The sequence below is a fragment of the Solanum verrucosum genome, unplaced genomic scaffold (assembly GCF_900185275.1).
Source record: "Solanum verrucosum unplaced genomic scaffold, falcon-dt-bn FXZP01000118.1, whole genome shotgun sequence".
NCBI classification, from domain to species: Eukaryota; Viridiplantae; Streptophyta; class Magnoliopsida; order Solanales; family Solanaceae; genus Solanum; species Solanum verrucosum.
Window position 1 is genome coordinate 611,741 of NW_026020568.1, and position 21,815 is coordinate 633,555.

At 36.1% G+C, this 21,815-nt stretch overlaps 1 protein-coding gene across 1 annotated transcript; it reads left to right on the forward strand.

Moving 5' to 3' along the window:
- The first annotated feature begins 1,518 nt into the window (after nt 1–1,518).
- Nucleotides 1,519–19,948, forward strand: LOC125810515 (uncharacterized). The gene is made up of 20 exons (XM_049489987.1): nt 1,519–1,674; nt 1,833–2,137; nt 2,238–2,358; nt 2,546–2,628; nt 4,930–5,147; nt 5,245–5,350; nt 6,228–6,310; nt 6,506–6,718; nt 7,186–7,542; nt 7,847–8,018; nt 8,808–8,999; nt 11,159–11,368; nt 11,460–11,552; nt 11,765–11,979; nt 12,169–12,702; nt 12,788–12,868; nt 12,989–13,074; nt 16,428–17,168; nt 19,199–19,352; nt 19,483–19,948. Exons 1-20 carry the CDS (start codon nt 1,560–1,562, stop codon nt 19,565–19,567), a joined length of 4,164 nt encoding a protein of 1,387 aa, XP_049345944.1. The 5' UTR covers nt 1,519–1,559; the 3' UTR covers nt 19,568–19,948.
- Nucleotides 19,949–21,815: the final 1,867 nt, after the last annotated feature.

Sequence of the window (21,815 nt, forward strand, 5' to 3'; positions counted from 1 at the left end):
GATCTATTTGATTTTTGGGAAAAGGGACAAATATACCCCCGGACTTTCGAAAATGTTATGCTAATATCCTCCGTTATACTTTTCGTCCACTAGAGCCCTTGCCGTCCAATAATCAGTACACATTTACCCCTCCCACTAACGGAACACTCATTGTGTACACGTGTCGCAATCCTACGCCACAACCTGAATTGACCAATTTTTTAACCCAAATTTCAAAATCCACCCATAACCCATTTAACCCACCCGATTTACCCACGAATAAACTCTTTGAAATCCTAAAGAAAAATCCTAAAGTTTATTTATTTATGTTAAACTTTACACGCATTTAAAAAAATATGATTGTAATAAGAATTTTTTTGTAATATTCCTATTAATTAATGGACTGTTTTGGTAAAACTTAATTTTTGAAATTATTTTTTCAACAACTTAACTTCCTAAACACTTTCCCTTAACAACACGGGTCCCACATTTTCCATCATTCTTCTTCCCTAATTCTTCGGTTGATTTCTTCAAAACTCTTCTACTACTGTTCCTCTAGTTCCTGCAAGGAAGAAAAAATGAAAATTTCATGGAGTAAAAGGCATCAAAATCATCACCTCCACCACTCTCTTCCTTTGCTGCTGTCGCCGTCGTCTTCTTCTATTGCTCCGCCCTTTCCATCCCTTCCCCCACCACCACCCCACCCAACCTACTCTTTACCTGCAACTTCTACAACACCTCCCCCTTCTCGAAATTCTTATCCTTTACTAACTCCTCCTTCCCGAAATCCTTATCCTTAGCCTCCGCCGCCACCTCCACCGCCATGGTTGGCGGTGCCGTATGTGGATTACCAAAATGCGAAGAAGATTAAAAATGATGTTAATGTTGATAAGGATACTATCAAGGTTCATGTTGATGAATTCAATAAGGATTTCCATTTTTCTTTAGGATTTTAGAGAGTTTATTTGTGGGTAAATCGGGTGGGTTAAATGGGTTATGGGTGGGTTTTGAAATTTGGCTTAAAAATTGGTCAATTCGGGTTGTGGCTTAAGATTGCGCCACGTGTACACAATAAGTGTTCCGTTAGTGGGAGGGGTAAATATGTACTAATTATTGGACTGCAAGAGCTTTGATGGACGAAAAGTATGACGAAGGGTATTGACATACCATTTTTGAAAGTTCAGGGGTATATTTGTCCCTTTTCCCTTGATTTTTTAAATTTTTTTTAGCACTTAATTTTGCATGTGGCACTAAAAAATGATGTGGAATTCCACGTGTAATCGCGTCCATTACACGCACTGACCGGAGGAGAAAATCGCGTCCATTTGCCACGTGTATTGGCAAAGTGATGAGTATGAGGGTTCAACTGACAAACAAAATCAAGTACAAGAGTGTTTCAGGTCATTCCGCCTTTAAACTTCAATTTTTTATTTATTGGTTATTACCTAAATAGGACTCCCAAAGTGGCTAGACGCGACACTTTTCAAAAATACTACTAGCCCATTGACCATTAGCATTTGAACACTGCCGCAGGGAAGTATTGGCGACTGCTCGACTAGTTGTGCGACGCAGCAGCGACCATGGCGGAGCAAAGCCGTTGTAGCCTCCAGAGAGGGCAGTACCTTGGCGAAATCTCTGCCCTCTGCTTTCTACACCTTCCGCCGGACTTCTCTTCACTTCCTTTTCTACTAGCTGGTTCGTTCTCTTTACTTCCCGCACTTGGTTTATTTCCTTGTTCTGAAATCAAAGACATGTGCTTTTGTGATTGCCATTGCAAAATGTAGAACTTTGTTATTCTTTGATACTATATTTCTACTGAATTGGTTGTAAGTAAACAATTAATGTCTCCACAGGAACTGGTTCACAAATTCTCGTCTATGATTTGACGATTGGGAAATTGATAAGATCATTTGATGTATTCGATGGAATTCGTGTGCATGGAGTTTCATTGGAGGCATTTAATGAACACTTATCGGATACACATATTACTTTTAAGATTGCAGTCTATGGTGAGAGGAGAGTTAAACTTTTTAGCTTGCAAATTCAAAGGGTTTCTAATTCTCAAACTGAGCAACAAGCATGTTTTAAGTTAACGTTAAGTCTCGTGGTCCTGCTGCCTAAGTTTACTCACTGGGTTTTGGATGTTAGCTTTTTGAAGGTAACTTTTTCCTTAATTATGAAATAGGTGCCTCCTGTGATGTTTTCTTAATTTTTTTGTGGGATTTATGCTTATTATGATACTTAACATGTGGTGGTAGTGGGATGGCGCTACTTCTTCAAACAATGGTAGTGATTGTCTTGCTATAGGATGCAGTGACAATTCTGTACATATCTGGGATATGTTGAGGTGTTCTCTGCTTTCCACAGTAAGATGCTCAGGTTTGTTTGTCAACTCGTCTTTCCAGTTTCAATTTTTGTTTATTTTTTGAGCACTAAATGGTTGTTGCAGATAAAGCAATGTATACCAGAGATAGTGCTAGCTTTTCTATTGTTAATTAGGAGACTTAATTCAACCATAGATGCCAGGGTTCATGCTTTTAACTTTTCCTCTTCATCTCATTTTTAGAGAAGTGTTTGTTGTACTCCATGAGGATTTGGGGCGACGATGTTGGATCTCTCCGTGTGGCATCTGGTACAATCTTTAATGAGGTACCAGTATTTAGTTATATCTTTTCCTCACTCTCCATCTTATCATATTGTCCTTGTTCCAGTATTTTGTTCAAACTTAGGAGTATCTTGATACATTGCATATACGTTCATTTGTGTCAAAGAAATTTTTCCATCACCTTTGATAATTTTTAACCCTAATTTTATCTATGAATAAATTAAATAATCAATCAAAATAGTGTCAAATGCTAAAGTAGTTGGGATAGGCAAGATGAATTATTTGTCCATTTAGGCCTAATTTGTTCCAACTTCAAATTATTTGTCTTGAAAGGCAAGTAAGGGATTCTCTAAAACTAGAGTTTCTCTAAATCAAGCTTTTCCCACACAAACATACAGGAATAAAAGAACTCTCAACAAATACCCGACATAATGTTAGCATAACAACTACTACAAATTCTTATTTTGAACTAGTTGATGTCTATAGATCCTTTACTTCTATTGTATTATATATATATATTTTAAATATGAAAATTTAGGAGATTATAGGTCTTTTGAGATAATTTCCTTGATTTGATGTTTACCTACTTGCACCTAATATTTCCTTCTGCAAACCTGGAGACTGATTGAAATTCAGTAGAGACAAACAACATTCCTTGATTATTTTTCAATTTTCCTAACTTTGCTGGATAAAGTTACTTGATATCCGTGTTGGTGGGAGGTTGCAAGTACTTGGTAGTATAGTCAAGGTGCATGCCTTGTCTGGATACTGCCATTATTAAAAAATTGAAAAAGTGATTTGAGGTTTATCTCATCTCCCTTTGTCACTCATCTGTCAATTGCACCTATAGACCAATGCATATGAAGGCCCTACGTGGGGTATTTCTAAATAATTTCAGGCGACCAGCTCTCATTTAGTCCTTATGCATGCTATTGCACCCCCTTCTGTTTTTATCACCTACAATAATCTTAATATCATACTTATGGGTCGATCGGTGCATATGGAAATTTACTTAGAAATGGCCATAACACTATTTGCACCCTCAATTTGTTGTGATCATTTGCTAATCTTGACCAATCTTGTATGACCATGCTTCCATCTTTACATTTTTAATTCCATGACATTCATCTCGTGGATATATTGGGCCTTACCAATCAAACATTCTCTCTTATAACATCTATACTATGAAATTGCATTTTACTTGCTTAGGTATCATTTTATGCCATATCACTGCCATAACCCTCCTCTAATTCAACAATTTTGTCCTAATTCTATTTAGCACATTTTCATATATCATGCCATCCGCCTAGAAGAATAAGCCTGGATATTTGAATTGTTTTCATTTAGGCACCACAGTTCTGTCTTATCTCATTTGTTATGTCTCCACTTGTTCACTTCACTTGAATGTATATTTTGTGTCTACATGTTATTATCCTAAAATCTTTTCTTAGTACATTTCCACGTTTCCTGTTCTTTTGACTTATTCCCTCACTCATAAGACAAATGGTCAAAATTGTTCTGCTCTCAGAAAAGTTGAACACACTGTTTAGATTTTTTATTTTTTCAATGATCAAGAAATCTATCTTGGGCTAACTTTAGGAACAACTGCTACCTTTGAGACTCGGTGATAATGGGTCGTCCCTCTACTCTTCTCCACTTAAATACTAGGCTTAGTTTGCTGGTGCAGGCTCGAGCCTTTGACTCAAGTCACAAGTCCCTCAACCTTTGCCTCTTGAACAAAGCCGTGGGGGCCGCACTCAAGAAGTTTCTGTTGCACTTCTTAGACAGTTTGGCTGAAAAACTTTCCTTTCGGATATTTTTGCACATATAAACAGATTTTATGATTTCTTTTTACAGTTTTGGCTGAACTTAGTTTAATTACTGAAGATATGCTCTATTTTAACTTCTGGTTCTGTGAACAAACAATCATTCAGTCCTCCTTTTCGTACAGCACATACAAAGAGACCATTTCTTGTATGAGTCTCTCTTTTGACTACAGTTTCTGTCTGAGCAACTTTTTTTTTAATAACCGTGGTGTCCGGACCAACTTTCGCACAACTCGACCAATTCCACGGGATTTCTGCCACCTCCCACCAACATCAGGTACCAGGCAATTCTATCCACCAAGGCTAGGGCAGATACTGTGATTTGAACCCGAGACCTCATGGTTCTCAACCCACGTCATTGACCACTAGACCACACCCTTGGGTGCTCTATTAGGACAAAATGATCACCTAATCATTTTGTAAATTGGCTCTGTTTAATATGGTAACACTTTTTGTGCTCATTGATATCTGCATATGTCTTCCAACAGGCGCTTATTTTTCTTGATCTGGGTTTGGCAGGTTCTTGTTTGGAAAGTGGGTCGTAAAGCTGGTCCTGATGTTATTGGAAATCCTACCAAAGACCCTTTGAATTTGACCAGTTACGAGGGTCTCCAGCTTCCTTATCAGCAATATGAAGCCATAAATATATGTAAACTAACTGGACATGAAGGTTCAATTTTCCGCCTTGCATGGTCAGCTGATGGATTTAAACTAGTATCTGTATCTGATGATCGCAGGTTCATATTTTTGTTATTGACACCTATGTATATATTGAGCCATAGAACCATTTAGTCAGCGATTTAGGTGGTTTATTCTTCTTTTTTGTTAGTGCAGTGCTCGTATCTGGACGCTTGGTGCTGATGGTCCCAACCACGTGGTTGACGACTCAGTTTTATTTGGTCACAGTGCTAGAATTTGGGATTGCTGTATATTTGACTCTGTAAGTTCATGTTCATTAAAGTACTTTGTAACTCACTCACACAGCATAGGGGAATATGCTTTTGAGCATGCTAAAGTACTGCAGTTGCAGATGTTAAAAGTAACTTTGCAATCTTATAACAAAAGCTGTATAAAATATCCTAAAGCATTGTTATGACTGGGGTTGACAGGACTCAGGAGAATATAGCTAGTCAGCTCAAAAACTTGTCCGGTGTCCCAGTTCCTTTAGAACTGATGGACTTTTCTTCTCAAAATGGGGAATTTATGATGTGGATAGATGGATAAGCTTGTAAAAGAGAAGAGGAGAAGATTGCTCGTGTTTTGATTAAACTTCTTCTCCACAATGAAATCACATTTTATGTAGCTTGACAAGTCCACAATGCTGTGATTGTTTAGAGCTGCTGCAATTTCTGATCTCACAAGAATATCTGTATGAATAAAATACTTCTATATTTCCAATATTTGAATTTATTTTAATACTTGGGGAATAATCTAATAAACATGAATTAAACCAAAAGCCTACCTGTAATCACGTGTAAAGCCCTGCCATTTCAAGCCAAAATCTTCTATTTTCACATCGATAATGAAGACAATGTAACTCATAGGGTATTTTAGGAAGTCGAGAGCGCAACCACTGATGTTTTTTTTAAAATTTTTTTAATGCTAGAAGTAGTTTTCCTTTGCCAGACAGTTCTGGGATCTTCATGAGGTGGATCTTTTATGTTTTGATGATTCTATGTGGTAACTTTTTCTTGGTAGAACTGTAACTTGTGCTAATTCATTATGAATTTGTGCATTCCTTTCCTTCCAATGTGGGACATGCAAGGATTGCTTCTAAGTATTTGGCTTTGTCTGTCTATATGTGGGACTCTGCTTAGTTAATCATAACTGCTGGCGAGGATTGCACATGTCGTGTATGGGGAATGGATGGCACACAGCTTACAAGAATCAAAGAGCATGTGTAAGTGTAAGGAAAGGTTCAGAATGGAAGTGACTTTTTAATTATATTATAGTACCAATTAAATCATTATTTCTCATTTTTTATTTCATTAAAGTGACTTTATGCTCTATTGTGTTAATGATTTTCTTGCACTGTACCGCTTATAATACACTGGTTTTATGATATAATTCCTATTATCACATTTTATTGGTACAGCGGGAGAGGGATCTGGCGCTGTCTCTATGATCCTGATGCTGCCCTCCTTGTGACTGCGGGGTTTGATTCTTCAATAAAAGTACACCGGCTGCAAGCATCGTTTTCTAATGGATCAGCAGGAGGTATTGTGGAAGTACAAGACTCAACTGTCCAAAAGGAGGAATTTGCTCTTTATATTCCAAATTTTAGCGAGCATGTTGGCCTCATGAACAGGTATATAGCAACTAGAAACTGAAATGCATCTTGTTTATCCCTAGAGTTGTGTACCTTGTGTGGGAGGGGCAAAAGTTAAGGATTATGTTAAATGAGTAAACCTTGAGTTTGCGAAGTTCAAATCCCGTTAGAGACCAAAAATTTAGGTGATTTCTTCCAATTTGCTTAAAACATGGTGGGCAGGGTATCTGATTCTTGTTCTGGTGGAAGGAGGCAAGTATCCATTGAAATAGTTGAGGTGCGTGCAAGTTGATCGGAAACCATTGTTCTAAAAAAAGCTTTTGGCCTGATGTATTATATTTTTTTCAGGGGTACTTATTAAAAAGCAAGTTGTATTTTCAATTTTCAGGAAAATTCTCTTATATTGCTCATGCAAGGCATCCTATCTTAGTTCTGGACAACTTACTTGTTCACACTTATGCACATGGTGCTTATTCACAGATTTGTCTATATCAAATTTCATGCAGCAAAAGCGAATATGTAAGATGCTTGCATTTTTCTCGGGAAGATTCTCTTTATGTTGCCACAAACAATGGATATGTGTACCATGCTAAACTATATGATGCCAAGGAGGTGAAATGGACTGAACTTCTTCATATTGGGGAGGAAGGACCAATAGTTTGCATGGACTTGTTGTCACACTGTTCTAATGTTACAAAAGATATTGAAAATTGGGTTGCTGTTGGCAATGGTAAAGGCACTATGATGATCGCCAAAGTTGTTGGTGATGTCTTCAATCCTAGAGTTGAACTCACTTCTACATGGTCAGCTGAACCAGAGAGGCAACTACTTGGAACTTATTGGTGCAAATCTTTGGGACCAATGTAAGTTATGATGATGCTAGAAGTCATAATGATTCGAGGAATGTTCGTGATATTTAAATAGAAAATTGATGAACGTTTTATAACTCTATGTTGTCTTCTGCATGTTGACTTTTGGCATATAAGATTGTTCCTTCAAGTACCATTATTATGCTATTGGCAACTCACACACACACATGCACACACACCTACAAACACATATTTTAAAATAAAATCTGCATCTATTGGTTGAATAAATCAGGGATAATTTATCCTTTACATATCTGATCTGGTGAAAGCCATATATTCTGATGAACTTATCCTGTAGGTTCCTCTTCACTTCTGATCCTAGAGGCACATTGAAATTATGGAGACTGTTCAACCCTTTGCCCTCTGTTTCTCACGATGTCATGGGAAGGTGTTGTGTATCCCTAATAGCAGAATTCCGCTCATGCTTTGGGATGCGAATAATGTGCTTGGATGCATCAGTAGAGAATGAGGTCAATACCCTTTATAGTTTATGCATTATGAAATTTAGCCATTTGTTCCTTCTCTCTTTCTCTCTCTATGACTTCATATTTGTTTTCTCTCTCTATGGCTTCAAACTTGTTTTCCTCTCTATGGCTTCTAACGTTTTTTGGGTATTACTCCCTCTTTCGCGAATGCCCATCTTACTTCCCTTTTGGATTTTTCCAAAATATTGTTCATTTTCCTTAAATGAAATATGAAAAGCTTTAATGCATTTTAAATAGTCTTACAGGACTTCTTCTATTCTTAATACAAAATTATCCTTTATTTTATATTCTATGACACGAAGGTCAATGTTTGACCCACAGGTTTCCCAATAAATATTAAACAAATCATATCATCAACTCTTATCTTAATATTCCTGCAAAGTAAAAAAAAGACTAGCAAATTGGGACAGAGTAAGCTAGGAACTGTGCATATGGCTTCTTTACTGCATTGTGCAAGTCTTCTACAGTATATTTGTATTCATAAAGTAGTATATGTATTATACTGAACAAATTATATTGTCCCAAATAATTCTTGAATTACTCTGCTATGTGATTCTTAAGATGACGTCCCTTCATACATATTGAGAGTCCCAGGGTTCCCATATGTTCCTACATAAGAGGGAGTTGCTTCCAATATGTTATATCTCCTTTTTTAGCTTTGCAAGACAATAATATATCTCGACTTTGTCTGTTTCAAGTTTGAACAACCGATCACTATGAAATATCTATTACTTAAGTAAGTTCCAAAATTCTTAATCTATTTTCTTTTTGTAGGTTCTAGTGTGCGGTGACATTCGTGGTAATCTTTTGTTATTTCCATTGCAAAGAGACATTCTATTTAGCATGTCTACAGCTTCAGAAATAAATATAACTCCCCTCAACAACTTCAGAGGAGCTCATGGAATATCAACTGTGTGTAGCATCTCCATTGCTAGTTTTACTCCTACACAACTTGAAATTCATTCGGTAAGACCTTAATGGATGCTTATTCAGTTTTACTAGTAATGACATTAATCGAATTAATGCTTGGGTTTGAGGTGATCTTTTTGTTCTCTCTTTCTGATTTGTTGAGTTAAGGATCTGTTGATATTTCATTTTCAGGCCATTTTTGCTGTTTTATATGATAAAGCTTTCAAAAACTAAATCAGAACTTAGTTAAGACTTAAAAGTAATAACAAAAATCTGTACTAAGTCAAAAGTATGCAAATGGAGGTTGACCTTTACTAACATCAAAAGATATCTTTCAGTCAATACTTTTAAGTGTTACAGAGAGAATTCCTGCGTTATAACATTGGCCAGAAGTACACAGTACACTTGAAAGTCTTTAATTACATATCAGAGAGTATATTTTCCTGATTAATTTCATACATGTTAGATTAAGAGATTGAAAAGTTAGCCTTAAGTGAGCTTTCTCCTTGTGCTTTTCAAAGACTCTTCACATTGCATTTCTATTAAAATCTAACCTTCTCCTATTCCATGCAAAGATAGATCAGAGAAAAGGTCATGATAAGAAATAATACTATAAAAAAGTAAAAACTATTGTCCTCGTGGCTTTTATCTAGTGATAAGAGCAATGTGTGGTTAGGCGCACGTCACAGGTTCAACCCTGCCACAGACAAAAACCTTGAATTTAAGTGGAGAAGGGCCGTCGGGCTGGGAAAGGCCTATCATGTATGGAGTTTAGAACTGTGAGTCACTGGCCTCATGGATTTCCTTGTTGTCAAGAAAAAAAAAGCATAAATGATCTTTTCAGACAGAAACTACAATATGCAGATGTATTGCATTTGTTAGTTTACTGCGTAAAAAGATAACAACAATAATTAATTGAAAAAGTTAATTTTGGTTAGTCACTTAATCTTCAAAACAGTATATAATAATTCCTGATTTAAAGAATTAATGATAATGGAATAGTCAAAGTGTGACTAATTATTGAAGAGAACTGCCAAAATGTCTAGGACAAATACCAATAAGGTGTCCATAGAGTAGCAAAGGCATTAGGAAGACACCTAATAATGAACACCATGATATTTTTCAAAATTTTATCGCATATTTGGAAGAAAAATATAATTTTTATTGCATCTATGTACCTTTTGTTCTTTATTTTAGTTGAACGTGGAAAGCCAAAGCCAAAATGTAGGCAATAAATATGATTTAAATTAACATTTAATTCTTGTTTTGTGATATTTTTATTCAGAGTACATTCAAAGAAGAGATACCGGCTAGAAATGTAGAGAAAATCAGAAGTTGAAAATTATTCTGTATTAGGTGTCCATATCATTAACCCTAATAAAGAATGAAATAAATAGAGAGGAACTTAAAGAAGAAGAAAACAAAAAAGATGTTGATAGTTTCCCAAGAAATTTAAGAGTTTTCCATGTCTAATAGAGTTTTAAAAGGTAATTTTTCACATGTGCTGAGAAATATTGTCAAATTCATTTTTTATGGAGTCAAAACATTTATAGGAGTAGAGAAGCCTAAGTTTAATTTAAAGATGATAAACAAATAAATGTTGAAAATAAATTTTACAAGTTGTACTCAGATGTGCTTTCCATTGGAGTTTGTTTATGTATCCCTTAGAAACTTATTAACATGGTGGTGCGCAAAAATGATGAAAAGAACATATCTAGTTATTCCCTTTCTCCAATAAAAGGGAGGAAAAAGAAAAATAATCAAGTTATTCCTTGTAATTAATTACCTTATCATCTTTTTATCCCTTATAAATGTTCAGAATTGCCATCATAGAAGTCTATATTAGAGCATAAAAATCTACTTCAACATAAAATAAGGTAGAAAGTTAAGTTGAATGGGGATAGGCTCAAACAAAAATAAATAAACTCAGTATGTGAAGAAAAGGACACATTCTGTTTCTTGTAATATTTCTGTAATATTATAATCAATATTTTTCTATGACTTATCTTTGTCTACCAAAAGAGGAGGAAGAAAGAAAGAAAACTTTTTTTTCAGTTTCTATTATGTAAGAGAACACGCATTCAAATTCTTACATAAAAATATGCCATTATTATTAGGAATTTCTTGGATTCATGGCCTGGAAGTACTTGAGGCAAGAACATGTGGTTGTGTTGTCCAATGCAGTGACTTTTTCTTTTGTTCTCTTATTTCTTCAGACTGGAGGAGATGGGTGCATATGCTACTTTGAACATGATAGAAGTTGTCATAACTTGGAATTCATTGGAATCAAGCAAGTGAAAGAGCTAAGTACAATACGATCTGTTTTCACTAATGCTGACCAACAAGATGATTTACCTAGTGGCAGCTGTGCGATAGGATTTTCTTCATCAGACTTTATCATATGGAATTTAATTTCTGAGACAAAGGTGTTGTCTCTCTTTCCTACTCGGTCAATATCTTGCTCCTTCTTTTCTCCCTTTCTTCCACATCATGAAGATCTTACATATGCTGGAATAGGTTTTGCAAGTAACTTGTGGTGGATGGAGGCGCCCTCATTCTTATTTTCTTGGTGATGTACCAGAGATGAAAAATTGCCTTGCATATGTCAAGGTATAATCTTTTCCAAATCTATCAGTTTCCTGTTCCACGATGGATTTTTAGAGTATATGGAGTGATCATACTGGCAAAAGCAGGTTTAGTCCAGAATGCTTAGGGAAGTAGAAATGCACGACTTGTATAAGTAGTTATAGCTGTCCTCAAAATAATAACTCTTCTAATCACTGGATTGATATCCTGACCACTCTATAGCTCTTTCTTTGCAGGATGGAATCATTTATGTTCATAGACACTGGGTGACCACAATTGAGAGGGTGATGTATCCAAAAAATTTTCATCTGCAATTCCATGGCAGGGAGATACATACCTTATGTTTTATCTCTCGAGATTCATTGTGCAGTCTAAATGAAAAGCAGGATACTTTTTCTGAGATGATTTGGGTTGCAACAGGTTGTGAAGATGGAACTGTGAGATTGACAAGGTATGATGCCATTTCTGATTTTGATACATCTATTTAATCCTGGGCAACAATTTTTTTTAATTTTTTTTTGTTTAAACTATTCCCCAACCTAATTGGGCTTCCTTCTATTGATCTTGATATCTGCACATTTCTTTGCTTTTGACTGTTAGAAGTTCTATGGCAAATTAGTTATTTTTGCTGATGTCTCAGGTATGCTTCAGAAACTGAAAATTGGTCAGCTTCCAAGCTGCTTGGTGAACATGTTGGTGGATCAGCTGTGAGATCTATATTCTTTGTCTCAAGGCTACATAGAATGGTGCTGGATGCAAATGACGTGCATGAAAGTGTTAAGAGTGAAAAATGGTTCTTAGAGGACCCAGAGGATTGTTCTTTACTAATATCAGTAGGTGCAAAAAGGGTAGTAACTGCTTGGAAACAAAAAAGTAAGATGAGAATAAGGGAAGATGGAACCCTTGACACAGAGTGCAATATTAAAAATGATTTACATTTTCATGGTTCATCATCATCTGCATCTTTCCAGTGGCTTTCTACTGATATGCCAACCAGAGAAAGAAATAATGGAAAACAACAAAACAAAAAAGTTAGTGGAACAGTCGAAAATGGCGGATCATTTTCCTCAGAAGACAAGAGAAGCTATTCAGAATCATGCCTTCCAGATATATTTGAAAATGATTGGAGATATCTCGCAGTTACTGCTTTTCTTGTTCAGGTTACAGGCATCAGGTCAGTAAATCAACAATGATCACTATCATTTTCTGTAAAATTAGGTGAATATGATCAAATTGCCTCCTGTTTATATCATCTGCAGGTGTTCAGTCTGTTTCGTAGTTGTTGCATGTTCAGACGCCACAGTTACACTACGAGCTCTTTTATTACCCTATCGACTCTGGTATTTGCATGCATTATCTCATCATGTCCTAATTACAATGCCTTGTATTCCCGCTATGCAGAGAACATGCTTGTTCTCTTGTTTCTGACCCGGTTGCTTGTTTTCCAATAACTATTTCAGGTTTGATGTTGCTTTGTTGACTCCTTTGTCATCTCCGGTGCTTGCTTTGCGACATATAGTTGTTCCTACATGTCCCCCAGTTCAAGGTTGTTTCATTATTTAGGTTTAGTTGATTAACAACTCTTTTCAAACTTTGTCTCTGTATGATCTATAGGTTAAGATTGCTTTTTGAGCATAGTAATGTTCCCAAAGGCATTTCAACAAAGATCGTAGTCACATTCGAATTCTCCATTAATTAATTCAAACCAGGAAGTTAAATAAAACTTAAAGCTGCTTATATAATCAAAGCTAGACGTGAGCACAATGCCATCACCGGTTCTTGATCTTCTTTTCAGTGTCTTCTTTTATTATTATTTATGATGTGGTATTAATAGAGGCATCAAGAAGATGCAAAAATTACAAGATGTGGTATTGTAGCTTACAAAAATTCACTAGTTGACAGTACAAACTATCTAAGCTAGAACCAGTGAGCTAATAAAGTCCTGAAATTGCTCTGCATTAGAAGCAGGGTACAGACTGGGCCAACAATGCCAACTAAACAGATTGACAAAACACCTTGCCTTCAAAATACCTAATGAAGTTGGCTTCCCATCAAAACATCTTCTATTCCTTTCTAACCAGATACACCAAAATATACGATCAGGGATCATGATCCAGATCATCTTGATGGCTTTGTCAGCTCCCATAGACTCCAACTCTCATAAGCATCCTTAACTGAGAGGGGTGTGGTTCATTTATTGACCAAATAGAAAAAAAAAACATGTTCCGAATTTTAGATTAGCTTGGCCTTCACCACCACAGGCTGGGAGAGTGGCAAACACCCTTGCTCATGATCTATTGAAGTAACTGAATTGGCTAATACTGATTAAGTAAGCACGGTCCTCACTGCCAGCAGCCTTTTCCTTCACCTTATGATGGATGAGAGATCAGGGTTGTCTATATTTTTGTTTTGGAGCTTGTAGAAGCACTGTATACCTACCTTTCTGAAGTAACCCGAATGCACTTGTCAAAGAGGATGCTTTTATGGTCTCCCTCCCTTTAATTCTTTGTGAAGGTGACATTACCATTCTCAAAATAAAAAAATAAAATAAAATCTATGTGAAGGTGTTTGACTAAGCAAGTTCAAGAAAGAAAGGTCTTAAACATGCCAAGACATTTTAGTGGTGATAAAATCATGTCATTAAGTGTAAAATGGGAAGTCTAAAGTTAAATTGTTGCGAGATATAGGAAATTGTCATTTTCGAACAGACTAGAAAGACGTGTCACATAAAATGGCACAGAGGGAGTAAGATATAAGATGGGCTGGTATAATTGATGTAGCTACTTTTCATATCATGCTTCACAAACTATTCATACCTTCTATATTTTTATTTGTTTATTTTTGTCTTTGTGATGTTTTATTTTAGTTTATCTTCAAACCTTCAACTCTTAGATCAGCGCTCTCTCTATATTTGATCTTTGATTCATCACACACTAAAGATCCGAGGGAGGTAATGAAGCAACTTATATGTAGTACCTGAGAGAAAAGTTGGGGGGGGGGGTCTTTATCTGGTGTAAACAAGAGAATAGCTACTACTTTGTGAGTGGGGTCCATCATATGCATTTGGTCATGGTGGACAAGATAATAGAGCTAAAAAAGATTAGAGAAATAAGGTGTATCACATAATTAGTGTAGATGGGAGTAAAGACATGTATGGACATGGATCCACGTGTGAGACCAAGGCACATGCCATGGGTACCAAGTAAGAAAGAGAGACGCCCTCTGTATGAAATGGCTATTTAGAAGACATGCTTAAGTTTTGTGGCTTTTTCTGCTTGAGCACTAAATATAGTGATGAGCTTTTCTACCTTTTCATAAAATAAAATAGAGAGAGATGCGAGCAGACGGCCTAGCAGGTAGGGCCACAGAGGTTAAAGGCACCAGGAAAAGCAATTTCAGCTTCCTTTAGAGCGATCATGATCACAGCTTCTGCGGAAACATGGCAACTTATTACACTGTGCATTTTAGTATCTATACAGGTTATATTCTCGATATGTTCTACCAAAAGGAGAGGAGAGGAAATTTCTCATCTAGAAGTAGTATTTGAAAAATAAAAAACATTGGTGCTGTGTGATTTCTGTCTGAGAAAAATATGCAATTCAATGTATTCAAAAAACAAAGATATTTTCCTGAAATACTAACGCGAATAAACTTATGAAAAAAAATGTGCTAGGAATTACACTTGCAAAATTAAATTAAACATTCTGGTCAAGCAAAAAAGCTGAACTGTTTTTTGTCTTTTCAATTCTGGTGTAGAGAACTATATAGATGATGCAGATCAATGGTAGATTTTTTTGACTCCTTGTAAAAAACAAGGCTCCCTGTAATTACATGTTTTAGTTTTTGATTACAAGTACCAATTTAGTGCTGATGAGTGGAATACACTTACCTTCATTGAAAAAACAAAGAAAAGCAAAAAAGTTCTTTCAATATGGAGTCTTCCCAAAGGAATTGAATTTACAAATTAGCAACATGAGGAAATTTCACTAGAGATCAGTAAGTTTTTATGTCGATTCTGTGTTCTTTGGACATAGTGGTATTGACACTTCAAAGTTGTCAGCCTTCTGGGATTTTGATGAGACCTCTACTGGTATTTTCGGCACAACTGCAACTAATTTAACCTTTATGTTGTCAAAAGGAACTGTTCGAATGATTCTTCTTTCTTTATAGGAACAAATTACTTCTTTCTTTATGGGTGACAAAAAAAGCCTCTAGTTAGTTTTCTCAGGTTGTGGTCTTTATGTTGCTACTTCCTCTGTCCCAATTAAAGTGTCTTACTTTCCTTTTTGGTCTGTCCCCAAAAGGGTACCTCTTTCTATATTCAGTTAATTTTTCAATTCCAATATTCTACCTGCCCCCAAGGCCTAGCTCAAGTGGCAAAAGGTGGAGGATTTGTGGCTTAGGTCGCAGGTTCAAGCCCCACACCATGCAAAGCGAAACCCGGTACTTAAGTGGAGAGGGGTAGAGGGGTGGACCCATTATCCACCGAGTTTAGAAGGCTGTGATTGGTCCAAAGGACGGGTCACAGACGGATTTCTTGGTTATCAAAAAAAAAATAAAAAAATTCTACCTGGCAAGTTTAAGACCACAAGATTTAAAGTACTACATACATCTTTAATTCAAGACCATAAGATTCAAAAGTCTTCCTTTATTTCTTAAACTCCGTATCCAGTCAAGCCGAGACACTTAAATTGGGACAGAGGGAGTACTACTGAAGGAGTGACAGGTGTTTACTTGGTACTACTTAAGAAGTTACAGATGTTTACTTGCATTAATATTCTTGTAGAGAACTCATACAGTTTTTGTTCCTTTTTGTGTGATTAGAGGCTGGTGAAAATTCCTCTGTTTCATATATCTTTCTTTCGTGCCTTTAATCTGATTGAAATCTTGATTTTGCAGGCAATATTCAGTTTGGAAGTCGGTATATTATTATTAGCGGATCTACTGATGGAAGTATTGCCTTTTGGGATCTTACTGATCATGTTGATAAGTTTATGCGGCAATTATCAGCACTTCAAATCGAAAAAGGTCTAGACAGTCAGAAAAGGCCACGTACGGGTAGAGGAAGCCAAGGTGGACGACAATGGAGATTCTTGGGCAGTCAAGTTTCTAATAAAACAACAAGTGATGAACAATTGTCGGAAGTTCCTTTCTCAAAGGGAAAGCCAGATAATGGTTTTTGTGCAACAACTGTTGCAGGAACCGGCAAAAATGTGCAACATCATGCTTTGCAAGGGATTTCCCATTCGGTAGAAAACACACATGTATTTTCTCCAGACACCTCCACTAGCATTAAGGAAGTATTACAGAAAGCATGTCCCTTGCATGTCTTCAAAGATGTTCATCAATCAGGGGTTAACTGTCTTCATGTTTCGGACATAGATGGTCCTGAAGTTTCTGATCGGAGGTTTACATTTTATGTTCTGAGTGGGGGTGATGACCAGTCACTTAGCTGTCTTAGATTAGATTTCTCTCCAACATCGATGAGGCAGAGTTCTGAAAATTCGACTTTGGAGCAAAATAGCACCAGCACATCACAGAATGTAGGTGGTGATGTTCATAATTATCAAGTGGGAAATCATGATATTAAATTTATGTTGCATGATAAAATCACCTCAGCTCACAGCTCTGCCGTCAAAGGTATACGTTCAGATTATTTTTTCATTGAATCTGCATACTTGTCTTTCATTTTCGTTTTGTTTTGGGTCGTGAATTTTCATTGTCATTTATCTGCAACAGAAAGCGCTAGCTGTTTATCTTGCACGGTCTAAGTTGCGTGGACTCTTCACTTTTGATGCCACACCCGTGTCAAATTATACACTACTTTTTAAGAATCCAACATGCACCCGCTGACATTGTTGAAGAGTCCGAGCAACATAGTTCACGGTAGATAGGTGCTATGGTCCAGAAAAAATTAAATAACTATAGAAGAGGGATAGTGTAAACCCAAATTTGGCCTTTATCCTGAAGGTTCGCTAAAAGAATCATCTCCTTAATTCTTGCTTCTATGATTGGGTGTCCAACTTGTACACAATGCCCGAGTATATTTTTCTATCATATCTTTACATAGTAGAGTCTGCACCCTGTGTGTCAAATCTGATCTTTTGGTGTAGTTCAGTTTTTTCTCATTTCACATCTTGCTGCCTTTGGTGTCAAGTTTTTACCAGCCGTTTCCTTTTAATTGATTCCTGTGTCATGTTGTTTTAAAACCATTCAAATGTGATCCAACAATTTGGCTTCATTCACCCATTTTGAATTAGTTAATTTGTATGTATTTATTGAATTTTTTTAAAGAAAAAAAAAAATAGTTTGTAAGCTCATTTGGCTCTATAAAGCCATTAGAAATCTGTATTTATGCTTATACCTATTTAAATGAGTACTGACAAAATTATGTCAATATTTTTCTTAACAAAATGAGTACTCTTATAAAGCTTTATTTTCTGGATTCTCTAAACTCCTGTATTTCATTTTTTACCAACATCAATTCTATGAAACAAGAAAGCAGAGATAATGATTTGGAAAAGAGATGTAATTTCCTATGTTACCTTTCTCAAAAAAAAGAGATGTAATTTCCTAATTGGGGAAAATACTTGAAGGCAAGCTCTTTCTGGCTCTATCCAACCTTACGTACATTTTTCACTTGCTGCTTCCCTTAGGATCATTTGCCGTATCCATCCAAATGTTCGAGCTACTTTGCTTCTTTTTTTTTAAAATTATTTAATCAACCTCATTTTTGAACTATTGTAATGCACAACTTATTCTTTCCGACCCATCGAAGGCGTACTTTTTTTTGGCTTACTGAAATTCCACCAGCACTTTTTGCTCTCCCATCCATTAAAGAATTAAACCCAGGGTAAAGAGATCCTGCTAAAAAGAAAAACAGAGCAAAGAGGCTGTTGTACCGAGGCTCCTGATAACTATGGCTAAAGATGTGATTGGTGCTAGTAATGAAGACTCTGCACTCTGATTTCGAGCTGGTTGTACATGATTTGACTTGAGATTGCAGAGAGCTAAAACTTATGAAGTTGGCGCTTTGCCTTATTTCTGGACATGGAAGATGGTTAGTGATAGTACTGAACTTATAGTAGTTATGGAAATGATGATAGAAATAGCTGCCGAAACGGGGTGAAGGTATTTCAGTGAATTCATCCTTACTACTGTTTGACAAGCAAAAAAGGGTTCCCTTGACTATGAAGGATAACACTGAGAAAGATCAATTGCAGAAAAATCTGTCATGCAAAAACAGCCCCTCCTTACCTTTTCCATGCCTTACCTCATCCTTTATAAATTCTGATGCAACTTATCCTTTTGGACCTAATGTAACAAACTACTGGAGTCTCCAAATAAAGACAACACAAATCTGAACCGAATAAAAAAACTTGAAAAATAAGCTTTGTTTGTGGTATTTAACAGAATCTTGTGTAAAATGAGAAAGTACTTGTATTTCTAAACCCTGTTTATAGTTATTCTCTCTCCTGTTCGTTATGCATTGCCCACACTCACAAGACACCAATTGTTACAAGGAGTTGCCCTCCTATCATTTTCTCCATCTATATGCTCATTACCCATTGATAACTATCAGATTTTATTTTTTTTGGTCAAATGACAAAGATACAATCATCAATTGCATGTAATGGACCTGGAGCTGATGTTGGTCTTGTTCTCTGCAGGTGTTTGGACAGATGGTCGTTGGGTATTTTCTACTGGTCTTGATCAGCGCATCAGGTGTTGGCATCTTGAACAGCAAGGCAAGTTAACTGAGCACAAACATATGGTTGTTAGTGTACCGGAGCCCGAGGCATTGGATGCTAGGGCCTGTGCAAGGTGGGTAATCCTTTCTTTCATGCTTGACTGTTGGGTCTTATTTAATCTTCCATTTTTCACTTTCTGAAAACCAACCTCCACCTATCTTTCCCCTTACTTTAAAATAAGATCGCCTGCATGTCTTATTCAGGAACCATTATCAGATTGCAGTTGCTGGGAGGGGAATGCAAATGTTTGATTTTTTCGCACCTGATGACTTGAAGGATGGAAACTAAGGTTTTTCCCTGTTGTATCACACATTTTGAGGAATACAAAGTGGATGAGTTTTCTCCGTTTTGAGTAAGAAGTATGAAATACTGTAGCATATGTTATTATACATACAAGAAATTCTTATTTCTTGTAGACTGTATCATTAATATTTGGTACTTAGGCATTCAGAAGGTAAATTATATGAGGTACCAACGTTTACTGCAATACTTGTCGCAAGAAAATAATCTTGTATGTTTTAGTTATTAGGTAGCTTTTGCAGGCCAAGAAAACACTAGTGGTTAGATACCCGAGAATTTGTATAATATCCTGAGGCATCTTAGAAGGTGAAACTTTTGATGTACCTTTCACCATAAGCATTGTAATGGTCGTATTGCTGCTGATGTTCATTGTATCTGTCAATTTTCTTCTGCTTGTCATATAATGCTTTTCTTGTCTATGCAGTTAGTTTGATGCTATCATTGTTAAACTTTTCTGTTCTTGTTATATGCTATCATGTTGTGTGGGATATTCTTAGAACTTTTATTTCGTTCTATTTTTTTTTTTTCCATCACTGATATGATATGTGGGATTTATCGTGTAGTTTTTCAGCTGAATGTAGTACTCGTGTAATGTTGTTGAAAAGTAAATCTGCACTTCCAAGTTTTTATTGTTTGATTAAGCTCGAGGAGCATATGCAGTTAACTGAAGTGAAAACTTCCTGAAACTATTATGACTGAATTTGAAAGAAGTAATTATGCATTTTTTTTAATAACGAACTCGATTGCTTGTTTATCCCAAGATAGTAACATCTTTAAACATTTCTTTGATTATGCTCTTGTATTTTCTGAATCAAAGTTTAGTTTCGGCGTTAGAGTGACTACTAATTAGTGACAAACATTTGCAAGTCACTGAAACAAAACTTGGGAAGTTCCAGAGATAAAAAAGAAGAAAAAAACTTGGACTTGCTCAATACTGCATTGAAACCCAATCCAAAAGAGCTGGAGAAGATTGAAGACATAGTTTGTTTAAATTAACATGCTGAAAATGAATATAAACACATTATCCTCTTTATGCTTCAGTACACAACGAGATTGTTGATTCTTTCAAAGAGGTTGAAGGAAAACAAAAAAAGTAAGAGATTGATCCCTCGATAACAAAACCAAGAAAATAGAGATAGTGAATGATGGAAAATCCCTCAATTTGGTAGATGGATTGAATGTCATGTAGTATGCAATGCAGCCAAAATCCATAAAGACAAAGATAGGTAGTAGATGAGATAGCTTGATAGAAGAATCCACCTCAATGGTCCTATTCCAAAACCAAAAAAAGAACAAAACCTCAGTTAAGATTAATCAAGTGTAAGTATAAGGTCTAAGTGGAGTGTGGAGACTAACCTGTACAAGCTACAAAAGAAAGCAAGAATAGAAAAGCCACAGGAAGAACAGCTATTGTAATAGATTTTCTTACTCTGGTACCACTTTTCATTTCCAAAAAAGTATTGAGACACAAGGAACTTGAATGTTGTATAAGTGGATAACTGTAGTGTGAGTACCTCACAGTGAGTTTGGTAGATGCCTAATGGTGAACAAGGTTTTTCATTGCATTTATGTACACATGCAAAGAGAGAGAGAGAGAGTGAAAAAAAAAGAAAAGGCCTAGCACTCTTTACAAAAAGGTTGTTGGGCGTGTGTCAAATCCTATATGTTTTGTAGGATCCAACACATGTGTCAGTATTTTTGGAGAGTCTGAAAGACAAGTATAATATACTGAGGTTATTTTATGACCATTTTTTAGCTTTTGATGGTCAACTTACCACAACCTTCCTTATTTATCTGAATTATCTTATTGGTTTCTTGATGTGCGTGAATGCCTTTATGTCTTTATTTTAAGTAGTTTTCCACAATTCCCATTACTTAGATTAAGACAAAGGCAGCAGAAACAGTGATGTGGCCAGGACTATTATTAATGGAATCAATGGTGAGACTGGATACGGAAGGTAATAGAGAATCCAAGAGTGTATGCCCATATAAAATTTATATAACAAGTAGTTATTTAATGGTGGAAAAGGATAGGCTATTCTTTGTTTTTTTGTGGGGTGGCAGGCCAAGGATAATGGTATGGCCACATCAACAATTGCCACTAAATCTGCACTAAACAACAAAATTGGGCTTATTCTAGATTTAAGTATGATATATTCAGCCTTTTTGAGGTTCTTACTATTTAGCTAATGGTGAATTGAAGAGTTTCACGAAAGAGCGTTTAAGATTTAATATA

Excerpts from the sequence above, each read along its gene's own strand:
- LOC125810515 (XM_049489987.1), top strand. The coding sequence starts at position 1,560 with ATGGCGGAGCAAAGCCGTTGTAGCCTCCAGAGAGGGCAGTACCTTGGC. Across the intron at positions 2,359-2,545 it reads TTCCACAGTAAGATGCTCAG|AGAAGTGTTTGTTGTACTCC; the intron begins GTTTGTTTGTCA and ends TCTCATTTTTAG. Across the intron at positions 5,351-6,227 it reads ATTGCTGTATATTTGACTCT|TTAATCATAACTGCTGGCGA; the intron begins GTAAGTTCATGT and ends GACTCTGCTTAG.